At 52.9% G+C, this 22,096-nt stretch overlaps 8 protein-coding genes across 8 annotated transcripts; 4 read left to right on the forward strand and 4 right to left on the reverse strand.

Annotated features, from left to right (window-relative positions):
* Window positions 1-1,453: 1,453 nt before the first annotated feature.
* Window positions 1,454-4,946, forward strand: PpBr36_05710 (uncharacterized protein; the record flags this gene model as incomplete). Its single annotated transcript, XM_029892863.1, has 8 exons — window positions 1,454-1,505; window positions 1,657-1,701; window positions 1,799-1,813; window positions 1,924-2,460; window positions 2,598-3,230; window positions 3,298-3,857; window positions 3,985-4,493; window positions 4,604-4,946. The coding sequence occupies 8 exons, from the start codon at window positions 1,454-1,456 to the stop codon at window positions 4,944-4,946; spliced, it is 2,694 nt and encodes an 897-aa protein (XP_029746372.1).
* Window positions 4,947-5,797: 851 nt separating this feature from the next.
* Window positions 5,798-8,030, reverse strand: PpBr36_05711 (uncharacterized protein; the record flags this gene model as incomplete). Its single annotated transcript, XM_029892864.1, has 5 exons — window positions 5,798-6,246; window positions 6,379-6,543; window positions 6,680-6,788; window positions 7,329-7,795; window positions 7,904-8,030. 5 exons carry the CDS (start codon window positions 8,028-8,030, stop codon window positions 5,798-5,800), a joined length of 1,317 nt encoding a protein of 438 aa, XP_029746371.1.
* A 701-nt stretch (window positions 8,031-8,731) lies between these two features.
* PpBr36_05712 (uncharacterized protein) lies at window positions 8,732-10,152 on the reverse strand (the record flags this gene model as incomplete). The annotated part of the gene is made up of 3 exons (XM_029892865.1): window positions 8,732-9,630; window positions 9,746-9,898; window positions 10,095-10,152. The coding sequence occupies 3 exons, from the start codon at window positions 10,150-10,152 to the stop codon at window positions 8,732-8,734; spliced, it is 1,110 nt and encodes a 369-aa protein (XP_029746374.1).
* A 435-nt stretch (window positions 10,153-10,587) lies between these two features.
* Window positions 10,588-11,628, forward strand: PpBr36_05713 (uncharacterized protein; the record flags this gene model as incomplete). Its single annotated transcript, XM_029892866.1, has 2 exons — window positions 10,588-11,024; window positions 11,160-11,628. The coding sequence occupies exons 1-2, from the start codon at window positions 10,645-10,647 to the stop codon at window positions 11,626-11,628; spliced, it is 849 nt and encodes a 282-aa protein (XP_029746373.1). The 5' UTR covers window positions 10,588-10,644.
* A 117-nt stretch (window positions 11,629-11,745) lies between these two features.
* PpBr36_05714 (uncharacterized protein) lies at window positions 11,746-13,246 on the reverse strand (the record flags this gene model as incomplete). Its single annotated transcript, XM_029892867.1, has 5 exons — window positions 11,746-11,935; window positions 12,098-12,447; window positions 12,552-12,618; window positions 12,699-12,801; window positions 12,934-13,246. The coding sequence occupies 5 exons, from the start codon at window positions 13,244-13,246 to the stop codon at window positions 11,746-11,748; spliced, it is 1,023 nt and encodes a 340-aa protein (XP_029746368.1).
* A 660-nt stretch (window positions 13,247-13,906) lies between these two features.
* Window positions 13,907-18,864, forward strand: PpBr36_05715 (uncharacterized protein; the record flags this gene model as incomplete). The annotated part of the gene is made up of 6 exons (XM_029892868.1): window positions 13,907-13,934; window positions 14,044-16,125; window positions 16,201-16,604; window positions 17,150-17,772; window positions 17,912-18,089; window positions 18,670-18,864. 6 exons carry the CDS (start codon window positions 13,907-13,909, stop codon window positions 18,862-18,864), a joined length of 3,510 nt encoding a protein of 1,169 aa, XP_029746367.1.
* A 689-nt stretch (window positions 18,865-19,553) lies between these two features.
* PpBr36_05716 (uncharacterized protein) lies at window positions 19,554-20,189 on the forward strand (the record flags this gene model as incomplete). The annotated part of the gene is made up of 2 exons (XM_029892869.1): window positions 19,554-19,658; window positions 19,749-20,189. 2 exons carry the CDS (start codon window positions 19,554-19,556, stop codon window positions 20,187-20,189), a joined length of 546 nt encoding a protein of 181 aa, XP_029746370.1.
* A 452-nt stretch (window positions 20,190-20,641) lies between these two features.
* Window positions 20,642-21,667, reverse strand: PpBr36_05717 (uncharacterized protein; the record flags this gene model as incomplete). Its single annotated transcript, XM_029892870.1, has 2 exons — window positions 20,642-21,414; window positions 21,547-21,667. The coding sequence occupies 2 exons, from the start codon at window positions 21,665-21,667 to the stop codon at window positions 20,642-20,644; spliced, it is 894 nt and encodes a 297-aa protein (XP_029746369.1).
* Window positions 21,668-22,096: the final 429 nt, after the last annotated feature.

Genomic DNA, 22,096 nt, shown 5'->3' on the forward strand with positions numbered 1-22,096 from the left:
TGTCACTGTACAGTACTGTAAAAAATACCTAGGACAGGACCACGCAGGGTAAGCAGCCGAGGCCTTGCTGGGTTAGCCAGTCTAGACGCCACTTAATTACCTGCCTGAACATTTTGACAACGCTATCCACACGCCGCATCACGCTCCACTCCACTGTACCCAGGTGTCTGGCCGCCACCACCAACCCAGCCAGGCCTTGCCTGTATGCGCTCTTCTCACCTCACCGGGCAAAGCGCACGCCTCCTGCCTCCTGAATGCTCGACTCACCTGCAGGGGCAGACCGGTAGTACACTACGGTACAAGGCGAAGGGGGAGGGGGGGGGACCAAACTACCTGTCCTGGTTGGCAGCTGGAAGAGTAGTACGTGCATTGCGGATACTGCTTGCTGGGCCAAACCCTGACGAAACTGAATAACAGAAACGACACCCTCGTCCATTTGATCTGATCTGCCTGCTGTCACCAAAAAAAAAAAAAAAAAAAAAAAAAAAAACATCAAGTCAAGTCGACCAGGGCTCGGCTCCTCCTCCACCTCCACTTGATCCTGACGCTACTACTCTACTCCGTACTATTACTACCACCACCCACCACTCTATAGTACTAGTACCGGACCTGGCCTCTTTCACTCCGGGCCCCATGAGTGGAACTTGGAAACTTTATATTCTCTTTTCTGGTTGTGTGTTTGTTTTGTGATATACACCTGCGGCCACCCACTACCGGCCCTTCCCGTCCACCGCATCTTTCACTGCGGATCCGCCAGAAACCCCTCTCGGTGACAGCGACAGCCAGACAAACAGACAAGTCAGACAGGCTTTCTCGCCTAAAGAAGCAACCCTCTAATTAATGAGAGAAGGACCACTTTGCAGCATCTATACATCTGTCTGACTGCACGCATTATCCACATAACCGACCTGTCTTACCGACCATCCATCGACTTTCTCGCACCCGACGACCATCCGTCCAATCCCACCTACAGTACCTACCTATTTCCAACCCACTCGCTCAGCTTGCCTAACCCCTCGGCCGCGAACCGAATCTTTTGGACGATCGATTGGATGACCACCCATCTGCCTGCTTAGCTTGCCGCCCTACCTTTTAGCCTCCTTCCAGAACTTCTCTCGAATGCGGGCACATTCGAAGGGTCTTGTGCTGCACGCGAGCTTCTTTGCATCATCGCTCTTGGATTTTGGATTGGGCATTCCCAAAACCGCCCCGCGCCGCCAACCACACCAAATCAATCGCCCCTACCGCGATTGACCGTCGCTCGCTCAACGCGGCCCGAGCCTTGCCAACGCCCCCGATCAGTAGTGATTAACGCCGTTCCGAGACATACCGCGCCTCCCTCCTCTTAATCGCGCCCCTCCGAGTCCCATCGCGCGCCGGCGCATGCCAGTCGCGCTCATCAGTCGTTCGTCCCTTGTCTTTTGACTTGCAGTCAAAACTACTTTTCGCTCCAATGAGCAGCTTCACTTTTGCGCCGCCGCAGGCGTTCCAGCCGCAACAAAAAAGTATGCGCAAACAAGCCATCCATGCATCGTCCGACTCGCAGTCCAAACCATACCCTTGGTTTAGTCCAACCTCTCAATAACTGCACTTGGGTCTATTTCCATGGTTTAGAATCAAGGTCGACTTGTCTAACATAACCCGTTTCACTGGCAGATTATGTCTTTGTCGATGAGCATAATCGACATAAGCGACTCAAGGGTAAGTTTTCTCCAGCTCAATTAGTTCTGAAGTGTATATCGAAATCGGTGTCGTTCATGTTTTCCCTTGTTTTCCAGTAGCTAACTACCCAAACTAGTGATGAGAGCATGCGGTATGTCATGACACTACCTAAATGTCCGAGCACACACGCGACGGCCACTCGGCTCCATAACCTTGATAACGAACCTTGAAAGATCCACTAACTATGTTGCTCCTACAAAGAGGGCTGCCGACGCCGGAAAATCAAATGCGATGCAGCAACCAGTGCACAGTTCCCCTGCTCAGCATGCCGTAGGCTTAAGCTGCACTGCGTCCGCCCAAATGGCTTCGACGGCACCTCCGCCGATGGCCAATCTTGTGAGACTATGGCTGGTGACTACGAGGATAGCCCGCCTCAGCAGCCACGGAATGTCCAGCAAGATATACAGCATATCCTCACGACGCCGGGTGCCTTGAAGCCTCCACCAGCAACATCCTATGTGCCGCAGACGGCGTACTCTGATGCGTCCCCGGGATCCATCTATAACCCTTCTCGATATCCGGATAGCCAGTCGCCTCACGGAGCTCTATCTTACAGCACACTGAACACTCCGATTACTGCCATGGAATCTGCATTTGGGTCTCATGATATGTTCCCCAACCCGCCGGCGCATAGGCCTTCAATCCCTCATTCTCCTCCCGAGTCTTACAGCAGCGGAGATCACGGCTCTGATCTTGCAGATTTGCTTGGGCCTTTGAAGCTCAATGAGTTCGGAACAGGTAAGAACACAGCTCGGCTGCCAAATAATGAGTTTTTTTTTTTTTTTTTTTTTTTTTTTTTTTTTTTTTTTTTTTCCTTTGCTTTTGTGATGGCGCTTATTCCTCCCATGGACAACCTACTGACATGACCTCGACAGCGCCGTATCTTAACAACAAGATGCGACCGAAACAAGCAGAAGAGGAGCCTGTCGTGGGCGAGGAAGACGATTACAAGAGCTCACTGCCTCCTCTTCCTTCTGGACCAGGGCTTAAGATTCGCATCCCACCTGAACTGATGCCAGATGACGACACGGCCCTCCATTACTTTGACCTTTACTTTACCCAAGTTCATCCTTATGTGCCTGTCCTTGACAAGGCCATGTTTCTGGACCAGTGGCACAACAACCGCGAGTCTCTGTCGCCATTGATTTTGGAGGCCGTCTTCACCGTCGCTGGTCGTCTAGCCGACGAGCCTGGAGAGGGTCAGCAGTGGTTGGCACTGGCGACACGGCATCTCGACTCGTTTATGGACGTTCCACGACTGAGCACACTGCAGGCGCTTCTCATTGTCATAAAGGCGAGGGAAGCCTCACCGAAACGTGGTTACTACTTCCGGTCATGGATGTCCATCGTCCAGTGCGTCCAGATGGGCAAGGATTTGTCTTTGGACGACCACTATCAAGACCACTTGGCAGGAAAGTCGTGTGGATCGGGCCCCGCCGAATGTCTGATGAAGACGCGCATATGGCAGACCATCTTCATCATGGAACTGATGATTGGTTCGCCTCAAGGTGAGCAAGTTTTGCAGCAAACAAACCCCTAGGACGACTGGCTTACTGACCATGTTCCGCCTGACAGGCCGATACGACTTGGCTGTACAAGAGGATACGGTGGACCTACGTATCCCACGTCCCACTCCTGGAGTTGATGACAGCGAGTATCATGTTTCGCGAAACATCACCTACATGTCGCGTATAGTATGCAACGTGGCACGTGCGAACCGCTCGTATGGTCGTGTTCGCAGGAAGATCAACCGAGATTGGGCCCTTGAGCCAGAGGTTGTACAGCTCACGTCACTTTCCCACGCGTGGTTGAACGAACTGCCGTCGGACTTGGCTGTCAATTTCCCACCGGACGGATCGCCTCCTTGGCTGACCTCGGCCTTCATCGGCAACATGCACTCCTACTACTACCTTAGCATTATCATGCTACACCGTCCGCAACTCCAGTTGCTTGATCCCAATGGTGCTGATGGCCAGTGGAAACATCACATGGTTGTCTGCTACTCGTCAGCAAAGCTCCTGTGCAGATTGGAGGAGGCCATCATACGATCCTATGGGATTGCCGGGTTGCAGTCTATGCAGCGTGGCATTAACTACACCATCTATTGCGTCTTGACTTGTATCATTCTTCATCTGGTAGGTTGGATTTGTGTCGCTGCTGCCTGCTGGCACCCAGGAATTACAATGGTCGATATCAGAAGACGACATGAAAAGAGAGAGCGGCAACCGAGACTTAGTGCTAACGAAATCAATGTACATGCAGGTGGCCATTACATCTCCCGATCCGGACCTGAACACGGATGCCCGAGAATACTTCACCCGCCACATGCGCATCTTGGAGCGTTGCATGGCGGCCTGGCCCATGCCTGAAATGCAGAAGCAGATAGATGCGGTGCGTGAGGCCTTCTCGGCTGACATGCGCAAGCCGTTTGTCCTAAAGCCGAGCTTTCCGTACGCCAGCCCGGCGATCACGCACTCGACACCGCCACGTTCGGCGGCATCAAGAGTTGGACCCATGGATCAGCTGTCGCAGCAGTCTTTGCGACTGCCCGGGCAGTCATCGCAAGTCAGTTATGCCAGCCTTCCAATCTCCCCTCCTACATCGGCCGGGCCTGGAGACGGCACAGGGAACTCTTCGCCAACCGCTCAGGCCCTGAGCTATATGTCGGGCACCCCTGGCTCACAGGCAACTTCCGCTGCTCTGCAGCAACAGCAAACAATGTCGATGGCGGACCCGTCGGTAACTGCCTGGAATCCTACCAGGTTATTTGAGTAAGCATTCATGTCCTAGGCCACGCATGGCTTTTTTCCTCGGCTGTTTAAATATTCTCTGAGGCCGGGAAAAAGTTTAGTTGTAATCACTTGCTAACTTTGATTCACAGTCAATGGAACTCGACCTTTGGTACGCCCCAACCCCAGCCCATATCCACCTCCATGAGCGCACGAACTCCGTCTCTGAACAATGCCCTTGTCTCCCCCGTTTCAACAGGCGCCAGCGAGGTCCCAACGCTGCAGGACATTCAAGCCGCGCAATCGACCATGACTGCAGCCAATATGCACCAGCATGCAGCAGCCGCGCAGAGCTATGCCGCCCAGGCACCAGTTCCCAATTTCGTCACACCAGCCATGTGGCAAGAGTCCGTGGCGAGCGTGTATGAAGGCGGGATTAAACGTGGCTGGGATTACGAGGCTACCGGAATGGACATAAAACCCCATCGGACATGATGCGCGAGTATTCCTGGAGTACCCCCAACCCTCGGCGCCTAACTTAGATCTATACGGACCCGAACCGAACAGCGCGGCTGTTCAGGGAACTGACGGCTGCCACCGATGGTGTTGCCACATCCAATCATGACCGGCAGCAGGATTTCGTTGACAACATGGCCCTGATCAGCCATTCACCGATCGGCTTCCTCGCCGGGAAAGGATAACCACGGATGCTGGACCAGTCATGCTCGACTATAGGGATTGTCTCATCGGGCTGAAAAGTTTTTCATGGCAGCCTCTCTGCCGTGCAGGACCCGGCCTGACTACCAGCCTGCACCGACTGCCAGATATTCCGAGTTCGATTGGGCGGAAGGATTGGAAAGTTCAAATCCGATGTACGAATTATTAAACGGATGATTACAGAGACGAAACTGCAAGAGTGCATTGCAACTTGCTCTTGGCCACAAGGCGGGACCGATACTGTACATGCACGAATTGCCTTTTTTTTCCTTTATGAAGCTTGATGACTCTCAGGGAACGAGACATGACTTTTTATCTGTACAATTTATCGTTGCGGGCTTATGAGACATGGGGGAAGCGAGGATATCTAAGAGCGAAAAAAAAAAATAATTTGTAGGATAACATACATGATGGACGGAGGATGCAAAGGATTTTGTTTATTGATTTTTATTTTTTTTGGATATGATTGGTCTTGGGGGGATTTTCCTTGGTTCTCTTCTCGCGTCGGGGCCCGGAGCCCTTTGTGGTGTATATACCTTGACATACACGAAGTGTGGATTTATATATATACATATATTGCTATGTCACGCTCCATCAACGTACACGAATCCGCTTTGTTTATTGTATTGTTAGCGATTCCGACGCTCAGCAGCCGCCACGACTGCGTCCCAAACCCAGGCCTCCTTGGCATCGTTTGAGCGCTCGCGGATGCTTAACTTTTTCAGGGGCCTCCGCAGCAAGCGGTGCCAGATGGTGGCGTCACTGCCGCCACCAGCAGACGCGAGCCTCTTGTTGGCGGCGACGGCGGCGGTGTCTTCGGTGACGGTCCAGTTTACGAGGCCGAAGCGCTCATTGGTGGGGGACAGGCGGGCCAGCGGCAAGGCGACGACCCTAGGCCTGCCGTGGAAGTTGAGAACGCCGACCTCGACGACGGCGTTGGCGGGAGGGGCCTCGGCGTAGCGCCGGAGAAGCTCCGGAGAGGCGCGAGCGAAGCGCGGCAGGCGCAGGCGCACAAAGGCGACCTGCGGGTTGGTGGAGAAGAGGGTGAATGCCAGAGGGATCATGGCGCATGTGATGACTAGAAGGTGTTGGGGTTCAGTTGTGGTTTCTCTTCTCTGCTTGATAACACCAATACACATTGCTAGAAAACCAACCAAGAGGGACGAGGAGAGGAAAGAAAAAAAAAAAAAAAAAAGAGCTAGCTACATACCTGCTGCTGGCTTCCACAGGGGTTCGCCGCTGCGGTACAGGGCCGGCGCGATGATGACCACGACAAAGACGGCGCCCATGAGCATGGCAAACTTGAGCATGCCCAGGAAGGTGGTTCGGGCCGCGCCGCCGTGGTAGATGACCAGGCTCTCTGGGTAGAGAAAGCCTGCGTGTGTGTTGTGAGAATAAGTCATAATTGTTAGCTAAATGCTTGGTTTTATTGTGTGGGAAAGAAGAAAAAAGAAAGAAAAAAAAACTACAGGCACACAAAGCTGTGCTGTTGGGTGAGGGTGCTGTCTTACGGGCAGCTTGCTTTGACTTTGGAGCATCTTCCGGCCGTGGAGTGGCTTTGCTGGTGAAGCTCTGGGGTAGTGCTGTTGGTAACGACTTCAGAGTGGTTGGTCGTATTCGCTGCAGTGAATTTGAGCAGCTTGTGATTCGTGGCGTCTGATGTCTCAAGCTCGATGAAAAGAATCTTGATGTAGTTGGAGGCTTCGAGGCTGGCCCTACACGGCATGAGGATCGCGTGGCCAGCAGGAGAACATCTACTGCCTGCAATGGCAGTAAACGTGGCTGCAACATCTCAATTCAGGAGCTTGAATGTCCGCGTTGAGTGATTGAAAAAAGTGGGTTTCCTTCATACGTTACTGTGAGCCGGTTTGCATATTATGTTTACTTGGCTAATATAAAGGCGATTGGAATGAGAACAATCCCATCGGGCCTTGACTTGACTGGCCATGAGAAAGACCTGACAAAAGCAGAAGCCGAGATTTGGATTACAGTGTCAATTTAGCAAGGACCGTCCATGACACTGTATAAACACTTCCTGCCTTGCAGACCCACACAGTCTTTTATTCTCCATTCTCTCTTTGTTCCATCAGGAAAACCACATCACGCCGTCTTCTCCTTCAACCACTCGAGCCACTGCTCAACAGACCACCCCGAGCTCACCTCATTAGCGACGACACCGTCCAGTATGACCGTGGGGCTCACGTGCACGCCGACCAGTCTCGCCATCTTGACAATGACCTTGAGGTCGGCCGTGACGCCGTTGCCGCTGTTGAGCGACCCGTCCTCGCCCGGCTTGTCGCCGATTTCGAGCAGGCCGTAGACCTCGTCCTCTTTCAGCCCCGCCGAGTCGGCGGCGAGGCGGGCCAGGCGCCGGTAGGTCTGGTTGCGCGACTCGCCGACGACGTTGACGTCAAAGTACTCCTTTTGCGCCGCGAACAGGGCCTTGCTAAAGTCCCAAAATCGCGAGGGTGCCAGGCGCAGCACGGCCACGGCGGCCTCGTGCACCAGCGTGCTGGACGGGTGCCACGGCTGGATCTGCTGGCGGAAGATTATCTGCACCTTGGACGCAAGCGCTGGGTCTGACTGCAGCTTTGGGGCTAAGTCATCGGCGACGGTCCTGAACATTTCTGTAGGTTTTTTTTTTTTTTGTTTGTTTGTTTTCTAGGTTAGTCTGGGTGCCAACTTTATTTGTCACGGTTATTTGTTTTCGTTTTGATATTCTAGGCGCTCCATACTTGCTGAGAAGGGGCACACATAGTCGAGGTAGAGCTCAATGGTGTGTACTCCGGCGTGCGGGGCCGAGTTGGCTGCTGCATCGCCGAGCGGGAGCCTGTGGCCGCTGAATTTGGGTGGAAGAGCCATTGTGAGTCCTAGAGGGTTTTTTTCTGGGTACGCAACTGATTTGGTCCGTACGAGATTCTAAGTTTTTCCAGTGAATGGTGAAGTTACTTCAAAGGCAAGCAAACTGTCTCGCGTTATCTTTGGGGGATGGTTACCCAGAAGCTTCTAATAGCGAGCGAGAGTTGGTGGGGTCGCTGAGTGAGCCAATGTTGCGAGGCAGTGACGCCATTTGCGTACTTTCCACAACTATCATTTGTGCACAAAGCATCTACTTGGTAAATGTATATTAATGCATTTTGCTAACTATAGGTCCCAATTCAACTTATATACTTTCAGTAATTTTACAAATACGACACAACGCGACTTGGATGACACGTTGTTACCAAAAGGAACCTAGCATCGGGTGTCTCGAGAGGATGCGTGTGGTTTGTACCTATGTGAGTATTTACCGTACGAGTAAGGTCGACAGACTCCTCAACAAAAAGAAGCAAAATCTCCACAGGAATGAATTCTCGGTATATATATGATAGGATGCCGATAAACTCATGGGTAGCCTTAATGCCTTGCACCATTAACTTACCTCGCCAACAGCAGTTACAGATAAATCAACGTCAACAACCCACCGGAGCCACACCCAATTAACATCAATTTGTAATATAGACACGACGCTGAAAGGCTTATGTTTGATGAAGCTATCGACATCACAGCGACCATCTCCTCCATTAACCCACCGTATTCTTTGCGACAACTCCCCTCGCAAATTCCCCAAACGTGATACCATGCTTGATATCAACCAGATCCCCGAGGTTTGGCTGCGTGAATACGGCCAGTGTGTTGCGCCCCACTCTCTTCATGTCGTCCGTCCTCGCACCCCTCACAAAGTGCGGCACGGCCTTGAACTTGCCCTCGGTGATCCTCTCGAGCGCCTCGCCCGTCTGGAACGCAATACAATCCCGTGGGATCTTGACCTGGACCGTCTCGCCCGTCCGCGACCGGATGTACAGGCCCGCGCGGGGATCCGGGGAGGCCGGGAGCTCGTCTAGCGCCTTCAGAGGCGTCTCCGTCGGGATGCTGCCGGGCTTGAGCCCCGCCGCCTCCTCATCCACGAACATGGCCGACGTCAGGCCGGTCAGGCACCCGTGATCCAGGTGGGTCGCGCACCAGTCGTCGTCCTCAGCCTCGTGAGCGCCAGCGGCAGTACCAGCCTCTCCCTCGGCGGGGTAGTAGTGCAGCAGCCTGGCCTTGGTGGTGGTCGAGGTCCTGACCATGTTTTCGAGGTACCCACCGGCCGGGTAGCCGTCGATCTCCTGCTGGGCGAAGCGGTCGCAGGCCCGGGCCACCAGCACGGCGACGTCAATAATGGTCTGGCACAGGCCCTCAACGGCCGGCTTGAAGCCCGGGAGCACGGCCTCGGCCGGCCACACGTTGGGCGACAGGTACTCGGGGAAGTTGTCGGCGTTGTACTCGGCCGTCGGGGTGGCGCAGTCCAAGGTCCGATCCACGTAGAAGGCGCAGTTGGCGTAGAAGGAGCCCTTTAGCGCGTCTGGCTGGCCATTCTTGAGCGTCTCCTTGCCCAATGACCAGCCGGTCAGGTATTTTGCCTTGGCATTCTCAAGGCTCTCTGTGTATTGCCGTGTCAGTTGCTTTGGAATATTGGTACATATACAGACATGTGCAAGAGGGTGGGGCTCAGATTTGGAGCACAAAACACTGCGACTCCAGCCCCAGGAACCTACCCAGCTCTTTATCGGGCAGATTGCCGAGATAAGACGAAAAGGAGAGGGCCTGGCGTCTGAGACGGTGAAACCCCTCTGGTACATCCTTGACTACCAATATTCCCAGTGAGTCTGGGCCAAAGGCTTGCTGCAGTGTCTCCAACGAGACGGAACCTATGTTACAGGAGCAAGTGGTAAAAACTTGTCAGCGAGCGCTCTGTTTTATATGTACCAAAGTAGTTGTAATCGTGGTACTATACAGCCAGTCGTACATAATTACAACCTTGGCGAGTGCCCGCAAGAAAGCAAAAAGTTTAAAAAAAAAAAAAAAGAAAAAAGAAAAAGAAACAAGGGGCCAGGCCGCTTATACCATTTCGAAGTTCCTCCAACGACACCGTGACTGCCTGTGCAATGGGTGCTAGTGCCATTTCGTCTAATATTTCGAGTTAAAAGACTCTAAGAATGACCTTGTTTCTATGGCGACTTATTGGACAAAAAAATTGAGAGACAAAAAAAAAGAGAAAAATTCCTCAAATAGCCAACAAGAAGTCCGATGTCTCCCTAGGCGACAAGGTAGTAAAATCACATAGGAGTCACCCCTCCCAAACAGACAGAACGACTGATCACCTGAGGGTGTGGGCATGGCATCAATGGTGGGATAGATAGCACTCGAGATGGGGCCCCTCAATGCAGGGTAAGATGTGGATGACAGGCATGAGCGGAGATTCTCCACATTGGGGGCAAGTGGAGAACTCAACTGAGCTTGATGAGGTATTGAAGCACTTGGGGTCACTTGGGTACCGTACCTGCATCACTCGGCGGTCAATTCAATTCCTTAACATCAACAAATCAACTCATTCAGCCTTTTCCAAGATAATTGCTCACAGTGTTTTAATCCATCACAGGGATCAAGACGGGCAATGGTCAAGCCGCTCACCTTCAAGGGCGACAAAAAGCCCAAGAAGAGAAAGCGCCCCGCCGCCGAGGACGACAATGACGATGCGCCGGGATCCAAACAGGCGGCGGCCGACGCCGTCGACGAAGAAGCAGTCGCCAACGACGACAGCTGGGTCTCGGCCGAGGCCGTGAACGATGTCTCGGGCCCCGTCATGTTTGTGCTGCCCACGGAGCCGCCGTCGGCGCTGGCCTGCGACGCCGCCGGCAAGGTCTTCACGCTGCCCATCGAGAACATTGTGGACGGGAACCCGGCGAGCGCGGAGCCTCACGACGTGCGGCAGGTCTTTGTCGCGAACAAGATTGTCGGCACCGAGAACTTTCGGTTCAAGGGGCATCATGGAAAGTGCGTCGATTGTTTTCTTTATAACCTTTTTTGCTTGGCCCGTCATCCACGTGAAAAAAAAAAGCCACCACATTACAAAGAGTTGTGCATTAGCTTACTTTGAGACGCTTTGTTTTATTCTCTCCTCTATTGCAGGTATCTCGGGTGTGACAAGATGGGCATACTATCAGCAACCTCAGACGCCGTCTCCCCGCTAGAGTGCTTCGTCCTCATCGCGACGCCAGACACCCCCGGCACGTTCCAAGTGCAGACGCTACGCGAGACCTTCATCGCCGTTAAGGAGCCCAAGGCCCGCACCGCCGCCTCAGCGTCCTCTTCCAAGTCGGCCAAGGCCGCCGCGCCTGAGGTCCGCGGTGACGCCTCGGACATTACCTTCGAGACCACCCTGCGCATCCGCATGCAGGCGCGCTTCAAGCCGCGCATTAAGGTGTCCAAGGAGGAGAAGGCGAGGGAGAGGATCAGTCGCCGGGAGCTGGAAGAGGCCGTAGGTCGACGGCTCGAGGACGACGAGGTCAGACTCTTGAAGAGGGCGAGGAGAGAGGGCGATTATCATGAGAAGCTGCTCAACCTCAAGATCAAGAGCAAGCACGACAAGTACGGCTGAAAGGGGGAGAAGGTCAGTTTTGGGAGTTTGCTGTTTTGCGGTCGGGAAAGGCGTTGTGTCAGCTGGAGTTGTTATTAGCATGTCCTCGGGTTATTTTGTCTACTACCAGCGCTGCTATTATGAGCCCGGTCTCCAAGCCTTGATCCGGCCATCCTCGCCTGCGGTGAAGACGACACGCTCTGCATCGAAAACACGGAATGCTCGCACGACTTCGGAGCCATGAGCTCCGGGCAGCCCTACGGAGGAATTGGTGTCAAAGTTCCAGCTTGCCCCTTTGGAGAAGTGCAACAGCTCAAATTTCTCCTGGCTGTTGTTTGTGTTTAGTTTTTTTTTTTTTTTTTCACCTGGTCAGCTCGAGGTTCTGTACTGGAAGAGGAAGAAAAGGGGACGAGAGGAAAAAAAAAAAAAAAAGAAAAAAGAAACGTTCAGGAAGACCAAGACAAAACGGCCGGGGAAAAAGAGGACATACTCAAGCAGACCAGCCCCCAACACGGCACCAGAAGCACCGCTCGGATCGGCCTTGGGCAGCACGTTGGCGATGTACTGACACTGGGTAACCTGGCGCATGTCCCCAAAGTCCGCAGTGGCGATGCCTTTGTCCTGCTCCTCTGCGAGGTCGAAGAAGGCAAGCTTCTCGTCATGTGAGAGGGCAAAGACCTCGGTGCGGTTCAGGAAGCCGGCGTGGTGGACCGAGGCGCCATGGTTCAGGGTCTGGACTATGACCTCGTCCTCGTCTGTGACCCGGAGGTCGTAGACGTTTACGAGGCCGTCGGTTGAGCCGGACAGCAGCGTGTGGCTGTCGGCTGGGTGGAAGTTTAACTGTATTTTGTGGTTGGGGAGTTGGAAATGTTCATGTCAGTGATACTTGACAGGCTGGAGGAATATATATATATATATATATATATCGCAACGGCTCGGTTTACCTCGGTGATGTCGTCGCTGTGGACTTCATTATATTGGATCACGGGGGCCGACTGTGTCCGTATGTCCCTATGCAGTCGGCGTGTCAAAATCACAGTATAATCACGGGGTTTTGATTTTCTACTTTGAAATTCACCTAAACAACTCACCAGATGATAATGGAAGCTTGGTTGTTCTCATATTCGGTTCCAACAGCAACCATGTTGGCACCGGAACAACACGCCAGTGAACCAATGCTTGTCGGAGCCGTTCCTAGCCAACAGGAATAATAAATCAGTATCAAGTGCGATCATGATTATGTATTCTTCTTGGCTATCTACTAGTATATAGATGAAAAAAAAGCTCGACAAATAAGAAAAAAAATGAAAGCCCATCCCGGCGTACCTATCTGTCGAGTAACCTGGGCAGCACCCACCCTCAAATCCCAGATGGCCACGGTCCCGTCGGACCCCGCCGTACACACGGTCGACTGGGCTTGATCGAAGGGGGCAGCGACGGTGATGTTGGCGTGGGGAGTGCGCAAGGTGCGTATGGCGCCCTTGCCGCTCAGCGCTGAGGGGTCAAACAATGATAGCGATTGGTCCGTCGCTATGGCGGCGAGGCCGGCATTGAGGGGGAAGATGTCGATGACATATGGAACAACACCGCCCGCCGGGGCGGCGTAGCGGTGTTCGTCTACGTTTGTCAAGAGGTACATGATTGAGTTGGGCGGGTGGGAGGGAGCGAGGTGAAAAGCGAAGTGAAGGGTTTTGGGCTTGAGAATTCTAGTCTAGTGTGGGGATGGATAGTGGGATGCCGACTAGTATAATGAAAACAGGCGCGAAGTCAAGTAGTAAGTTACGATCAAATAACAAATATTCCAGTTCTCTTCGTAGAAAATTTTTATTCTCTTTGCTCGTAGTGAACCTCAGAGTCAGTGCAGGCGTTAAAACAAACTTGAAAGAGGTACAGAAAACACACATGTTACCTGCCCCGAGTTTGCCCTACGAAAACCCGTTTTTCCAATCAACCATGTTAACTTTTACCATTTCAGGCACAGCCAACACCTGATTGTTGCAAGTGTACGATCCCGAAACATAATTTACTGTAACGAAGCCACCCCATCACCTGGATCCACACAGTGTATGTAATCTTACCCGTCCCTTCTCCATCACGTCAGTGAAGTTGACACCTTAGCGACTGCAGCTAAACCGGGTCCCTCATAAACAAAGTCTCGTCCAAAGGACTGACGCATGTTAATTACTGCCTGAGAACACCGTTGCGCCCTCCGCATACAAAGACACACCCAAACTATCCAACGATGATGCGGCGACATATGTTACTCTGATAACTTCTCGTCCCGACACCAATTTCCGTCATGGGTCGTGTCATCCTGTTTCTTTTCGGTATGTATCAAATCTAGTTCTCCTACCTACCTACTTTGACTATGTATGTAGGTGGGAAAACGCCGCCAACGTCCTGGGACAAGGCCACTCACCAAGAACAACCTTGCAGCACTCCTACACAGCCTGCCACTGATCGTCGGCGCCGAGGTCACCCATACAACCCAAGGTCAACATGCGGTCGTTGCTCAGGCAGAGGTAGCCCCCGGTGGAGGGGATGGTGGCCAGTCCGCCACGGCTAGGGAGCCTGGTGCCGACCTAGTCGATGCCGCCGTCCATGAACTCCGAAAGATCCAAGGCCCCGCTCACCACCACCGGAAGAAGCGCCCCGGGTTCTTTGGTCAAATCGCCCGGCTTGTCGTGGGTGCCCTGCCCACCTTTCGCTTGACTGCACCGGCGCCCTCGAGCTCTTCAAGAGCTCCCACCGGACAGCTAGCCGAGGCTATCAAGTTGCTCGAGGAGTCAGCTGGCAAAAATAATTCCGACGCTTTATATCTCCTTGCAGAGATGAGCTTCTACGGCAACTTCTCCCACCCGATCGACCTGCCCCGCTCGTACAACTACTACCAGCGCCTGGCCGACACTACAGGCAACAGTTCCGCCATGTACATGATTGGTCTGATGTATTCGACCGGCGTCGGGCGTGCAGTGGAACCGGATCAGGCCAAAGCTTTGCTCTATTATACCTTCGCCGCCCTGCAGGGCCACACTCGTGCCGAGATGGCGGTCGGCGCGAGACATTCGGCCGGAATTGGCACGCCCAAGAATTGTGAGCAGGCGTGCAAGTACTACAAGCGTGTGGCGGACAAGGCGATTGCCTGGTACCGTTCTGGACCCCCGGGTGGCATGAGTTGGTCCGTGGAGTCACATCGGATTTCCGACGACTTTGGCGGTGTATACGGCGAAGGCGCAAGTGTTTCAAGTGCAGGCATCAATGGCATCAACGCGCGCAGCCAATTCAATGAGCACGCATCTATCGGGGACATCATCGAGTACCTCGATTTGATGGTCCACAAGGGCGACTTCCAGGCGTCTTTCAATCTCGGACGCATCTACTACGAGGGCCAACGAGGTCTGGATCGAGACTTGGTAGCGGCCAGGAGGTACTTTCGCAAAGTAGTTAACAAGTACTGGCTGAAGGGAGGTGGTGTCATCGATAATGCGCCACCGCAACTCGAGGCAGCTGCAGGCAAAGCTGCAGGCTACCTTGGTAGGATGTACCTTAGAGGGGACGGAGTCGACCAGGACTTTGAAAGGGCCAGGTTCTGGTTCAACCGTGGTATCAAGCTCGGGGAGGCCCAGTCGCAGTTCGGACTAGGGATGATGCTGCTGCATGGCTATGGCCAACCGAAGAACCTTGCCAGGGCCACCGATTTATTGAAGGCCGCTGCTGGCCAAAATCACGCATCGGCAAACGTGCAGCTAGGAGCTCTGTACCTCGACCAGGGCGGTCCTGAGGACATTCGCGCAGCTAACGACTGTTTTGAGCAAGCTGCTCGGTATGGAAACATCGAAGCACAATACTACCTCGCTGAGATGATATCTCATGGTGCCGGTCGCGATAGAAGCTGTAGCCAAGCGTTGAGTTTCTACCGAAGCGTAGCGGAGAAGGCTGAGCCGGTTGTGTCATCCTGGCTTAGCGCGAACCATGCCTACGAGGATGGGGATTTAGAGGCTGCGTTCCTGCAATACCTGGGCACGGCCGAGCAAGGCTACGAGAGGGCCCAGAACAACGTAGCATTCCTCCTCGACGCACAAAAGTCGTTGCTGCCACTCCCAGACTGGCTCACGCGCAAGGCTCCGACCCCCGAGCTACTAAAGGACCCCGCGCTTGGCCTGATATACTGGACGCGCTCGTCTCGCCAGGGAAATATCGACTCGTTGGTCAAGATGGGCGACTACTACCTTCAGGGGACGGGAACGGAGCCGGACGTGGACAAGGCGGTCCAGTGCTACCAGGGTGCGGCAGATTATCACCAGAGTGCCCAGGCGCTTTACAATCTCGGCTGGATGCACGAGCATGGCATTGGGCTCGATCAGGATTACCATCTTGCCAAGCGTTATTACGATGAAGCACTCATGACAAACGACGAGGCATACTTGCCAGTCACTCTTGCACTTTTCAAGCTAAGGGCGAAGAGTGCATGGAACACCCTCACCAACGGAGGGATTAACTCGATTCAGGACGAACCTGGTAAGCTGCAAATTGGTTCCTTGTATTTGATGAGAATGTTTCAGACTTGGGACTAATTTACCCACCTCATCACAGTGCAAGGCAAAGACTGGTCTTGGGGCGAATGGGTAGCTAATTTCCTACGGGAAGATTATTTCTTTGAGGATGACGCCCACTTTGACGATAACTTTGACCACACCATGCCAGGCGGTGACGCAGCGTTGCCAGCCGAGTTGGACGAGGGACTCGTGGAGACGCTTATAATCCTGGGACTGGCGGCGGCGCTTGCTTTTCTTGTTTACTACAGGCAGCACCGTCAACAGCAGCATCGGGAGGAGAATGCGAGGAGGCTGGGTGCAGCGATTCAACAGCAGGCGCTGCAGCAGCAGGCAGCAGTAATTGGAGGAGCCGCAGGGGCTGGAGGAAATGCTCAAGCCGACGACAGAGGGGTGTTCCCACCTCCAGATGACCCCGAGTTTCGGCAGTGGGTTGCTGGAGGAGTTGGCCATTAGGGGGGTGATGCTGACAACATTTGTACATGATGACATTATGGCTTTTCATTCCAGATCGAGTCTTGTTTCTCGGCAGATTTCAAAATAGCAGTCGTGCGTTCAACTGTAGAAAGACTCGGGTTCATGTCGAGCGGAAAGGGATGAGGCATTCGATACTGTCTCGATTTGAATTGACCAAGGGAAATTATAGAACCAACAACTATAGTCCGCTTCTCCATTTGCGCAGGACTGAGGTTGGTTGCAGGATTAATCGATAGATTAGGACCTAGCGCCTATTTTACCTACCGTATCTCTGGTACGAATGTACCGTGTATACTGCCCCTCCCTCAATTTAGCAGCACAGTGTAATAACGCTACGCTGTTTGGTACCGAGAACTATTCAAGTCCCTTAACTGTATAGGGACCTACGTTTGCTCGACCAGTACTGTACCATATTGTGGTTTTAATGGTCAACGAACAAAACAGCCATAATTTTTCATGGAGGCCTCCTCGTCCCCACTCGGCTTTGCGATTTGTGAAACACTGATCGGAAGATTCTACGCTGGCGATTGGTCGACCAAAATACAATGAACACGCCAGCTGCGAAGCGGCGACGCATCGAGGCGACCAAGACGCTTAAGAAGCCGTTCCGGTCACCACTCATATCTCGGAGGGGCGGCGACAAGGAAGAAGCCAAGACAGGTTCCGGGAGAGAGGGGGTGGAAGACAAATCATTCAAGGACGCTGTGGTCACAGATCACGGCACCAACACAGTAGCAGCAGCAACAGCACCGTCGGCCGGCGCAGCACCATCATCATTAGCGTCACCATCACCGCTACGCACCAAGGTTCCGCGGAGGGCGGTAGACACTCGCGCACCTTTCAAATCGCCGTCAGTTGCTATCTCTTCGGCTGCTGCTCTCGGAGCCAAAGAACCCCAGCCAAATCATGATTCAAAACCAGACGGGACTACTAGCAAGGAGGGGCCTTTGTCGCAAGTCGCGGCTGGAGCAGTAGTTCGGCCGTCGGACAAGCAGCTAAAAAGAGAAAACGGCGACGCAGCGGGTGCTGCCGCGGACGGTGACGATGAACTGCGGCATCTGATTGGTAAGTGGAAGGCGGCGAGCCGACTGGCTGCGGAAATGGTGTTTGATATTGCAAAACAGAGGGTCGACAGGTGTGTGATTTTCTTTCCTACTTTCTTTATTTTTTATTTTTTATTTTTTTTCTTTCTTTACTGCTGCTGTGACCTGTGATTAATCGATTTTTTTTCAACCTCCGGGCTTTGTGCTTGGGGTATTTGGGACAAGCTACAGCGCGGGCGGACCAAAAGCCTGGAGAGAACAGCAGAAAAGTTGGGACGAGCCGGCGTCGGGAATGAGGGGATCCGACGATGGAGAAGGGCGAGAACTAGGGGGTGAGAATCAGCATGATTACGATGGAAGCACCTGCAGCAACAATGATCGTGTTTCCGATGACGAATATGAACCAGCTGTGAGTCGTTTGAATATTTTGATCTTACTAGCTTTGAAGCATTCCCCACGACAGAAACCTTACTCTTTTCGTGTCAGCGCTTGTGCTAACCGACCCGTCTTGTGACAAGTTTACGATTGGCACGATGCTCAAGACTATGAACATTGACCCTGCCTTGCTCGGATACGATGAACACGAGGACGCATGGATTGATTGACTAGCAGGCAGGCAGGGCTATTTCTAGATCCACAAGGTCCGGGGAAAGCTTGTCAACGCCCAGTGTCAGAATACAGTAGCATTACACTCGCCAGAATTGCCTGCCTTGCCACGCCAGATCAGTGATCCCAAAAGGGGGTGCAGGGGAGGGGCCTTTGGGTGCCCCCATATATCCCGGTCAAAGCTTGGCATACGCTAAATAGTCCGTTGTTTGTCAAACTAAGATATGCAGGAACATTGCAAGCTACGAGGCTTTTTTTTATTTTTTCGCTGCTACTGCTAGTATCGGTTGTGTTCAGGTTTCTATTGCTATGTCTCTACTATCGTATCCCCCCTCCGCCTTGAAAGTTATTTCATTTTCATTAAAATTCGTCCCATAGTCCAGTCTTTTCTTCTTTCTTTTTTCTCCGGCTTGCCTTCGCATGAAACAGACTCTGCTACGGTGCATGGATGGATGTGGGTTCCTGGACGGTGCTTGAAACACTTCGCTGTACTCAGGGCACGAATACTATGGCAGGAACTTTGGGCCCGCACACTTGCCTGCACAATCAACGGTAGACCCTACCCGGGATGGTATTAAGGAGGGATTCCTGTTCTTTCCTTGCTTCTTTCCTTGATTGCTTGCTTGCCTCCCTCTTTTTAACCCTCCGTCCGCCTTAAGTCAAAGTGGCAACGCAATGCAGCCTGGTGTGCGTTCAGGTGTATCGAATTGATGCAACTGTGCCTACGGGACATCCATTTCCGTTAGGGGCAGGACCCGATTGACTGAACTGACAGGTTGCTTATTTTCTTTTCGATCTTTTTTGCTTTCAGGGCCATTTGTTTTTTCCCTCCCTTTTATTGCTCTTTGCCAGAGGCCTTGTAATTTTTTTCCCCAACCACCTTTCCTCCCATATTGATTTCTTGGCATTTTCCGGAAAGACGCAAGACGCAGTGCGTTGGGTCCTAGCTTCTTCACCCAAGTTCCATCTCGACGCGGTAGATCCACCAAAGGCTCTAGGTACTTTAGAGCAGGTGCCATCCGGCAACCTAGTTCAACTTGTGACGCCATAAACTTTTATTTTCTTTTGTTTTATTTTTATCTCTCGAAAACCTTTTTGACCTTGGGAGTTATCGCCAAACGAATTGACCACCCAGAATTTCCCCCCAAAAAAAGGTCCTCCAACGGCGCCAAACAAGAAGTTGTACTCTCTGTGCTCTCTCGCACACTGAAAGGGTTTCACCACTTCCTTCTTCCCTGTCGACACATATTTAAACAAATCCCATACAATGTCGGAGACAATCATTCTCACTCCACTACCTTTAGCAACGGGGACACCACCGCCCGGATGGGTGGAGGAGAATGGTAGATTCATTCCCTTTTGGTACAGCAAAGTATGCTCTGAAGAACCCTCTCCGGCTCAGTAGCTTATTGAGAAGTTTACATGAGCATCCCTCGCTAACAAACATACTCTATACTCACAGACCGGCGTCATCGTGAAGTGGTCTTTGTTCCTGGGCATATTCGGCCTTCTCGGCCTGTACCTGGGCTTTGGCTATATGCACGCTAAGAGCCGCCTAAAGAAGGGCCTCTTGCCCATAAAGGGAACGAGATGGTTATGTAGTCGAGCACAGCTGGCGAGGGTGGACCCCAAGTACTCGGTTGCCGCCCAGACCCAGGGTTACTACACGTACCGGCCGGAGCACTACAACATGCAGCCCAGCATGCCGCCTCCGCCCCCGATGTACGACCCCAGCGCCCCGAGGCCCCCAATGTACGAAGGTCCGCAGGGCGGCAGCAAAGTCGACCCGAGCCAGGCCGCTCCTCCATACCCGGGCCAGCAGCAGCAGTCTGGCGTTACGCCTCCAGCGCCCGTTGCAACTAATCTCACGGGAAGCAACAATCCGTACCTTAACCGGACATGATATCCTGTGGAGAAGAGAGCATGATCGGACTGAGTGGCGCTACCCAGGTTGTTGGGGAGATTGGGGTTAAAATACAGGGTAACCACATGCAAATGTGTATACTTGTTTCAAAAGAGTTCTGTTCGGCATAGCGAACTGGGATGGTTTTCGAGATGTGCTTGGACAGGGTCCGGCTTGTATTCATATTGCGCTATCCTGTATACCTATTATGGATCGCTTAACGACTTGTCACGATATTACTAAGGTCCTACATGGTCTGTGAAGACATGTCTATTATTATTATTTTTCCCCCTTTATTCCTGTCGTGATCATGGACACTGACTACATCGCGGCAAGATCCGAACTATCTCCTAGTTAATTTTTTTTTTGAAAAAAAGTATTTCTTCATAAATCACACGTGTTTATCCCTGACTGCGACCTGCTATACATGTGAAGTAAGAGAAACCAACTTTTCAGTCGAGCTCCATGGCATCAGGATCGCCGTCCACCGATGGTAACGCTGTGCCGATGCCTGCCTCACCGCCGCCTATTGGCAAGACACCGGGAACCCCGCGCGCCTGCAGCAACGGCTCTTCTGATTCCGTGGCTGCTGCAATACCTACAGGGGGAACGCAGGTTTCCACATCAATGTCCACCGTGGGCGACAACATTGGCTCCGGCGGCAAAATCTCTCCCTCAGCAATACTGGGCAACCGAGGCGGCACGGCCGCGGCAGCTCCAACTCCGGAGCGACCGTCGATGCCGGGATGCGGCTGCGCGACCGCGGCCCTGGCCCTGGACCTGGCGCGGGCGTCGAGGATGGCCCTGCGCACGCTGTCCTGTTCCTCGGGCACGGACAGCGACGACGGCACCGAATAGAGGACGAGCTGCTTGCCGGCGAGCTCGCCGTCGGCGTTGGGCAAAATTGGGCGTGGCACCGGGGGGATACGGGTCCGGTGAAGGTGCTTCTCGACGTCTGGGAGGAATACGAGCTGGCCCGAGGAGGACTGGTCGGTTTCTAGTTCGTTGTCTGACGATAACTCGTCGTCGATGTTGTAAATGTATACCTTGTACTTGTCGTCGTCTAGTTGCATCCGCGAGTCGGCTGGCAGTTGTGGTGGCAGTTGTGCTGGTGCTGATGATGCAGTGGGCGCTGTCAAGGTGGTTGCTGTTGGTGGCGGGGTGGCGCGGTCCGGTCTAGCGGCTGGGTTCTCGACGGTGACGTACATTTTGGTGCCATTTTTCTCTGAGTGCCCAATCGCAAGTTAGCTACGACGTTAAGGATGCTGGTGCATAAGCAATGATACAGCAACAAGGATTGTAAAAAAGGGCAAAAATGACAAGAGCCAGAAGAATTGAAGATTTGCGCAAAACTTACCCAAATTCAGGAGGCTCAGCCTCTTCGACAGCCGCTCATTGTGGGCGTCTTGAGCCTCGGCTTTGCGCTTGCGACCAGCAATCGCGTCGTGCGCCGGGATGGTGACGGGGGCAACCTCCATGACTCCCCTAGCCCAAGGGTACCTTTTTAGTGCTGTCTACTTCCCCCAATTGGATGTGCCTTGTCGATAAGAAAGCTCAAAAGAAAAAAGGTCCCGGGCAACGGCACCTATTCGCCCCGTTTTTTTATGGCCCCCTTTTTCGTACTGATGCTGGCCGGCGAAAAAAAAAAGACGATGCAAGCTCTTAAGAATCCTTGCCACGATTCAATTCCCGTGGTTTGGTAGGTTACCGAAAGCAAGGTACCGACAAAGGCTTCCAAAGCCAGACCAGGAACTTATGGCAGGGTGTGATTGGAGTAACGTGATTTCGCGTTTTGGCTAGAGATTTTTGACTCTGGTTTTCCCTTCATACAAACTTCTGGCGTCACCCTCGAGCTTCAGAAGAAATTGATGGGGGCAGAGAAAGCAAAAGACGTATGTATGTGCACA

The sequence above is a fragment of the Pyricularia pennisetigena genome, assembly GCF_004337985.1.
Source record: "Pyricularia pennisetigena strain Br36 chromosome 4 map unlocalized Pyricularia_pennisetigena_Br36_Scf_6, whole genome shotgun sequence".
Classification (NCBI taxonomy): domain Eukaryota; kingdom Fungi; phylum Ascomycota; class Sordariomycetes; order Magnaporthales; family Pyriculariaceae; genus Pyricularia; species Pyricularia pennisetigena.